The following is an 8650-nucleotide window of genomic DNA, read 5'->3' as shown; positions in this document are numbered from 1 at the left end:
GTTTTTACATAAGATTAGATAGAATTTTAATATATTTTACATATCTTTGTTTTAATATTAAAAAATTCAAAAATAATCTCTATTTTCTTAAATTCAGGATCAAATTATAGCAAGAAACAAATTAAAATAGAAACAAATTTAAAAAACGCAGCCGGGAGAAGGAGCAGTTAGTGTTAGTGACGTATCTCACTAATCCAGCTGACGTTTTATTTAGCACAACATATTATACTTCGTTGTAGGCTCAAATATATATTCTTTTAAGTATATGGATAACAGTCAAACCTTCTTGCATCCGTCGGTTTGGTTTGATTTTATATATTATCAGTTTTAGATTTCTAAATAAGCTAACCCGATAATAAATCAATAAGATATTTTTTTTATTGATTTTTGATAGTTATCAGTTCGATTTTCGGTTTACTCAATAAGAAAATATCCGTAAATAATATATGACTTTTTACTTATCTAAATATAGTACGAAGGTTATAATTACATGTCACCGCCAAAACATAGTATGAGATTTTTTATGTTAATCAAGTTACGGACCTTTACAAACTTGCACATGTTACAACCTACAATTACAGACTAAAACTAAAATCGAATAGTCCAACAACACTAAAACTAAAGCTAAAACTAAAATCAAAAGCTACAATTGTGAACCCTTACATTAGTTTTTAGTTTTTTAGCAATAAAAACTAGTAAAACGGCCTACTGTGAAGTAGATAAAGTATTAATAATTTGATATAGTTATAGTGTCTAGTTATATATTAAATTATTAATATTTAATTATTAGGGAGGGTAACACAGTAAATTATAACTATCTTTTTGGGTTATTGGTCCCAATAACTCAATAATAAAGCCCGATACTGAAATAATAATCTAATAACTTTTTTTTATAAACCCATTAAAAATCCAATTTCGAACTACCCAATGATTAACTCTATAACATTTTTTTCGATTCAATTTGTTGGTTAGTTTGATTTTTTCACACCCTAAATATTATCATTTATCCCTAAACCCTAAACCCTCGGAAAATTTTATTTTAATACCTTTTACTACCATTTTTATTTTACGAGATATCTTTAATTTATACTCCATAAGGGATTTGGAAAAAAATGAAAAACAAATATTATTTATTATTCAATTTGTAAGTGAGCCTGTGATAATTTCTTCTTTTTATCTTTCAAAATAGAGTTGGGATAATGCCCAACTACCCCCTCAACCTATGCCCGAAATCTCAGAGATACACTTATACTATACTAAGGTCCTATTACCTTCCTGAACTTATTTTATTAATAATTTTTACCCCTTTTTAGCCTACCTGGCACTATCTTGTGGGCCCAATGATAATTGACTTTTTTTTTCAAACTAGTGTCACGTAAGCTAAAAAGGGGTAGAAAATTACTTATAAAATAAGTTCAGAGGGGTAATAGGACCTTAATATAGTATAAGTGTGTCTCTGAAATTTCGGGCATAGGTTGATGGGGTACTTGTGCATTTTCCCAATAGAGTTCGTATACTTGGAGACAAAGCTGGGATTTCATGACAAATTTCAGATTTTACAGATGAAGCAAAGCATATTATTCAACTTCTCAATATTCAAAACTTATAATACTTTTTACGTAAATCAAAGATTGTACAGTCAAATTAACAATTAAGCATAAATTATTTAACTTTTAAAATTCAAATTATATCAAATGAGACAAAGCGAGTAGTTATTCTCATCATTTTGTTTTGCTGTTATTGACTTTTGTATTTCTTGCTTAATGTACTATGTTTTTCTTTTAGGCTGGGGAGTTTTCTTTTTCTTTTTCCCTTCATTTAATTTGATTGTGAAACTTAGGTACATATACCCTTTCTAGAAGTTTTTTTTTTTTTGACAATACAACAAAAAAAAGTGTTTTGCTTTTTTTTTTTAAAAAAAAAGCAGTGGTGATTAATTAATTATTGATAATATTTTAATTGCTATTAAATATGTTTTTTAGAGGCAATTAAGACTATGAATTACCATAAAGTCTATAGCGAATCTAGTGACAATTAACAAATGTCGATAAGACTTTAATCCTCTTTGTTAATATAAATATTTATTGCTACTAAAAACTATTTTTGTTATAGTAACGTGAGTACCTAGAATCTCTCATAGAACTAATTATTTTCCTCAATAGCCACTTAAATGATATAGCTCTAAAAATAGTTGAAAATATATAAATTTTACATATATATAAAAGGATTAAAACATACATTTCAATTGATTATTTGAAAGTTACATATACTTAGCCAATTATTACAAAGACATATTTCATAATTTACCCAAAAAAAAAAAAAGGTGATGGAACTACTAAAGTATACTTATTTTCTTCCATGTCCTCTAATGTATTACTTATAAAATTAGTCCTAAATCTTAACCAAATGAGCCAAAGCTGTCATGGCATGAGACTGACTTGTAATAATTCCAGCAGTGGATGGATTTTTTCCCAATTCAATACAATAACCATCTTCATAATTTTCCATGCCTTGTGCAACGAGCTGCCATATTAAACTTCCTCCCATCGTTCCTCCATCTTTTGCTAAACTATAAATATTTCTATATATCGTGCTCATAAATGTATCGCGTATATTTTGATTATATCCTGGATCTCTACTTGATTTGCCAAATTCAGCTAGAACCAGTGGTTTTTTAAGTATGTTTTTTGCGTCTTGCCAATGACTTGTCATCCATTTTTGCATGAAGATCATTTGAGCATCATCACTTTGACCAGATAACCTATAATTCAGCATTAAAAAATTTTAATTAATTCTTGTTATAATTTTTTTAAAAGAAAAACAGTTAAAAGGATAACTAGGTATTATGTCACTAGATAACGTAACATATGGGTGATGTTATATATATTGAACTTTTATTTATTTTGACATTAACGGGTTTCTTATATTATAAAAAGTGGCGCCATACGTGATACTTTTGTTAGTCCAAAGGTGGAATGAATTCTTGAATCATAAAATTTTGGACGTACAATTTCGAAAACTCATTATGTTCAGTATTTGAAAACCTTATAAACAGAATTCATTAAATATTAAATTTTGAATAAAGTTGATTTGATGTCGTGTAAATAATACTCTATGTTCCTATTCGCTTGTCCATATTTCATCTTTTAGTTGTTCCTATTTATTTGTCAATTTTGACAAATCAAGAAAGGATCAAAAAAAATTCTATTATACCCTCATTTAAAAATCTTGAAATTTGAAACCATAATTAATAAGGATAAAATTGTAACTTCACTATGTTAACTATTGTTATATTATTATGTGTGTCATTTTTAAAGTGGACAACTAAATAGGGACGGAGGGAATATATCAATATCATGATTTTAGTGTTTTTTTAGCCCAATTAAATCCGGAGGGCGTACTGCAAGACTCATAAAAAAATTTCAAATCTAGGATTCGAACCAAAGATAAGAGTGAAGTATGTGAACTATGAAGAAAGAATAACATAATATACCATTGGTCAGTGTATGCATGAATAGTGGCAAAATCAATCTCTTTGATCAAATGGTTACTAATAAAATCTGTTCCAACTTGATAGCCAGGATTAATTGACTTCCTTTCTGGCACTGAATCACCATAAAATCCTTCCATTCCTATTTCCAGCAAATGTTTGTTATCAAGTGATTTCACAAAACTTGCCATTTCTTGAACCCATGCCTAAAATAATATCAAAATATAAACATCAATTATGCAAATTTATTGAATTTAAAATGTACTTAGTAACTGAGAAATATAAAAAGAATCTCTTTTATTTAGGATTGATTTCTCATATGATCATTCTATTCAAATAATAGTTACTTTTTGAAATAATAACTAGTACTTATAATTAATCAGTTGATCGAGTGAGCATTTGAGAAATCAATTCATGATTTAATTCAGACGTACGTACGTTAAGAGTATTTCCTGAATAATCAGCTTGGTTCCTAGGCTCATTCATGAGTTCCCATGCCATGATAGTTGAATCATCTTTATATGTCATTCCAGTAATGGTATTGAACCTTGTAACAACTTTCTGCATTAACAATAATTGTACTTAATAATTAAAATTAAACATTAGCATGTGTTAATCAATTAATGAGTGCTAGGTTTTTGTTACCTTAATGTGATTCTTGTAATAATTTTTGGTAATATAATTAGTGTAGAAATCATCGTCTCCATTTATCTGAGCTCCTGCATTTCGCGCCCATTGAACATATTGAGCTTTCCCTCCAAAATCGTTGTAGTTGTTTACAAAGCTCAAGATTAATCGAATTCCATACTTCTTAGCCTCCGATATAACAAAATCCAAACCCTACATAATGTACATAATGTAGTAATATGTTGTTTGACTGTATACAAAGTTCAAGAAATAAATGGATTCTTTTACGTATCAAAAGTACCTTCATTAAAAGTACTTGTGGTCATAAGTTGAAAAAGATAAACTTGTAGTGTTAAAATGTCATTTTAAAAACATATAACATTATAGGTAGAAGTTCAATGTTAGTATAAAGAGTTTTCAAATATAGAAAGGTGTTAGTCAATGTCATATGAAATGACACAAACAAATGTACTACCTGAAAAACACGTTCATCATAAACACCAGGTGAAATTTGTAATGCCCTATCACCTCCATCACTAAAAGCCCAAGTACGGCATACAGAAAGCCCTGCAGAAGATGCTTCGCGAAGGACCTCGGAGACCTTGTACCTCTCACTAGGCTCAGCAGCAACATGCATTAGCCAGTAAGAGTTGAAACCATTGAATAGAAAAGGTGATCCATTGAGTTCAAAATGTGCACCATTGACTCTAACAAACCCTTGATCATTTGCATTATTTTCATCAAGTAAAACCCTAGCTTCACATGCAAAAGCTAAGGACAAAAGGAAAAGCACAAAAATACAACTAATTAGTCTTTGAAAATAAGCCATTATTATTTTGATAGACAAATGCATGTATATACGTATGTGTTTCTTGTGTATTGGTCACTTGTTGGGGCCAATATTTATAGTGACTGGTGTATAATGAAACTTGCTAAAAATAGTAATATTTCATTTTAATAAGTTACAAATTAAATTAAAGGTGGTGGTGGTTTACTAAATTTGGCTGGAATATATTTTATGAAAGCTAAAGAGTACTTTATGGGAAGTTGATAGAAGATAAGGTTATTTAGTTCAGTTGTATAAAGCAAAAAATTCAGTTTAGAGAATTCGGAAGAGAAAAAGAATTGCTTCTATTTTTAAGAAATTAAAGAAGCTAGTGGAAAAGATGAAAACATTATTTTTATGTTAGTTATTGGATGAGTACTAAAATTTAATGATGATCAAAAACATATATGAAGAAGTGTACTCAAAAGTTTTTGCAGTTAGAAAAGTTAGTTGGAGAACCTAATCCATGTACCAACACGAACACGATCGTGGTGTAGTGATAGAATTACTTCATCCTTAATCAGATATTTCGAGTTTGAGTACTGAGTATGTTGGGAGCGCCAAATGAGCTTTGTAGACATTTAAATTTAAGCGAAACTTTAATGCAGACATTAGACACCAATTTAAGAAAGAAATTAATTTATGCATATAGATTTTAAATTTAGTGTTTCTATTAATTGCAATGAGAATTTCGTGTTGGATATTCTAGCTAGTTTATACCGTTATTAGACTTATTTGCATAAAACTTTAAGAAAACTCTAGATGTACGTTATCTCTAGTCTATGGGATCGAGAATTGATTATTGAAGTTTGAACGGTCATTAATTAATTTGTGGTAATTAGTCAATTTTTTTGGTTTGTTTTTCAAAAGTTACAATTTTATTTACCTAAATAAGATGATTTTTGAGAGAATAAATAATTTCGATAACTAATTATATATTACAATTTAAATAATCATTCAGACAAAAGCGTACTCAGGAGGAGGCCATTGGATTCAAGTGAATCCATGCTTTCCTCCTGAAATCATATATATATATATATATATATATATATATATATATTAGTATTAAATAAATATTATTATATTTATCTTCAATACAACCTATAAAATAAATACTCAAAATTTTGTACTCTTTGATTAATTTAAAATTTTGAATTATGAGTACTGAAAGTTGGTGTGCACATGCATTTTGTTGCATGGAAATCTAGACTTGTTAATTATATATATATATTTTTTGTAACAAATTCGAGAGAAAAACGGCTTATACTTTATTTGTGAATAATATAATAGGATTGGATAGTTCATGTGAAGACTGAAAAAAAGCATGATATTGAGCAAAAGTTAGATCCTATGACGAGCTCCTAATTTTCTACGGATAAAGTAAATAATTACGAATTTAAGTTGGTTAAAAATATAAAATAAGTAAATTTATAAATGAGTGGGTTGCTAAAACTGTCAAATAATTAAGTTGTGTTGAATGTTAGATGAATAAAATAGATTGCTTTTATAATTGAGTTAGTCATTAATCCGTCTAAAAGATTTTATAATGGTCATAACCCGGCCAACTTGTCAATCCATACTAAATTTTAGTTACTAGTTTTCTATTTTTCTTTCTAATTTATCTAATTACCAAAATAGATGAATGTATCTTTTTATTTATTTATAAGAAAAATTGTATATAATGGCAAATTAATAAATTAAATTAATTGCTATAATTATCCTTTGATTTAATTGTGTGCCGTAGCAAATTGTTTGTCAGTCATCTCTCTCCCTCAAACTCTCACTCGCCACTCTCCTCTCTCGCTCCCTTCCTTACTTTTATACAAACACGAGTGTACAAAATATGTTTCTATTTGTATAGAGCGAGAGGAAATTGTATAAATACATATATTTTTGTTCCACTGTCTCCCCTCTCCCAGATCTCGCTCGCCACTCTCCCTGATCTCGCTCGCCACCCTCGCCTCTATTGCTTATACAAACAGAAACTAAATGTATAAATTGCGATTTTGTTTGTATAAAGCGAGAGAAAATTGTATATACACATGCAAATAAATATATTTTCATCTTATGCGCTTATAATTATACATAAAAATGCTCCCCTGCCTAATTTCTTTTGCCTTTCTCTCTTTCTCGTTTTATACAAATTCAAATTCTATGTAATTTCTCTCTTTCTCGTTTTATACAATTCGATTCAATTGTATATTCCTTGCCCAAGTCTCTTTTGTCTTTCTTACTTTCTCATTTTATACAAATTCAAATTGTATATAATCGTTCTATGCACTTATAATTATACACTTCGTTTTATACAATTCTCTGTCCAAGTCTCTTTCTATTTTTCGTTTTATACAGTTCGCTTCAATTGTATATGTATAGCGAATTATACATTTTATATATGTTTGTTATAGAATGCAATTATGCAAACTTTGATGTAACATACAAATATGAATTTTTTGTTTGTTACATGAAAGTTACCCTTAGTTATCAAACAAAAATATATTTTTTAAAGAAGTATAAACAAAATTTCTCGTGAAGCATCTATGCCATATATTTAAATCAAATCAACTCAACTTTTTAGATTACTTAAACCGGTCGAACAAAGGAGTCAAAATAAATTTAGGTAAGTTGGACTTCTCTCTATTTCTCTATTTTAATGTATTTAATAGTAAAATAAATATATTTAAGTGTATCTTTATTAATATACAACAAATTTTTTTAATAATAATACAATATATATGATAATGGAGGGGAGGGAAGTCGAATATGTGGTAAAATGTGTTTAAATAATCTAATCACGTAGTTCTCCCTTCTTTTACTCTTGTTTATTTGTAAAAATATAAAAGGTCGTAAGATGGGCGCTGATTGCAGAGTATATGGGCTAAAATATTTTGGGCACTAATTAGAAAGGTAGATTTTAACTATAGCTATAGTTCTATACGGGGGAAAGTTTCATATATGGCAAACAGATTTTATGAAATTACATTTTATGGGTATAGTTTATATAATTATATTTTATGGGTATAATTTAGTTTGTTATGTGACTTTAAATTCGTCTAAAATGGTTTTTTAAATTAAATTTATACAAAAAAAATTATTTTTCAATAAATGGTAACAATAGCACAAAAGAAGGTAACAATAAATTCACATAATTCCATTATTTAAGCAAAACATTCAAAATCAAATATTTTCCCAAAAAAAGAATTCTAAAGTTATAGAAAGACAATACTAGTTCAAAATCAAATATTTTCCCAATTTTTTTTAGATAAATCTATGAAACACTCAGGCATATATATATATATATATATATATATATATATACACATATATAAATTGATTATATTGTATATATTTGAGAAATTGTATATAATTTTTATACAATATTTGTGTATAATTGATTTTGTGTAACTATATATGACCATCATATTATGTATTATTTTAATTTTTTTTGGGTAATCTGTTTATATACAATATTTTATTATGTTCATATTTTTTCTTTTGTATATAATAAGGAATTTGTATAATGTGCAATAATTTTGGTATATATATTATAGTTATATATGTGCATTCATGATTTCATGTTTTTTCTTTTAAAAAAAAATATTAATGATTAAACTGATTGTATAATATTCATTTGTTAATTGTATATATAGTAAGCTTGAAATCTGTTTGTATATTTGAGTGTGTAATGTTTATATATACAATATTTTATT

The 8650-nt window shown here is 27.6% G+C and overlaps 1 protein-coding gene across 1 annotated transcript; it reads right to left on the bottom strand.

The window, feature by feature from the left end:
- Positions 1–2198: 2198 nt before the first annotated feature.
- MAN2 (mannan endo-1,4-beta-mannosidase 2) lies at positions 2199–4954 on the bottom strand. The gene is given in 5 exon segments (NM_001247544.2): positions 2199–2761; positions 3494–3696; positions 3929–4051; positions 4136–4330; positions 4593–4954. Coding segments are annotated over 5 exon segments (1245 nt in total). The 5' UTR covers positions 4947–4954; the 3' UTR covers positions 2199–2391.
- Positions 4955–8650: the final 3696 nt, after the last annotated feature.

This window comes from Solanum lycopersicum, chromosome 6, assembly GCF_036512215.1.
Source record: "Solanum lycopersicum chromosome 6, SLM_r2.1".
In the NCBI taxonomy this organism is placed as follows: domain Eukaryota; kingdom Viridiplantae; phylum Streptophyta; class Magnoliopsida; order Solanales; family Solanaceae; genus Solanum; species Solanum lycopersicum.
The sequence above is the reverse complement of the archived record's forward strand: the minus strand, read 5'-3'. Positions and strand labels throughout refer to the sequence as shown.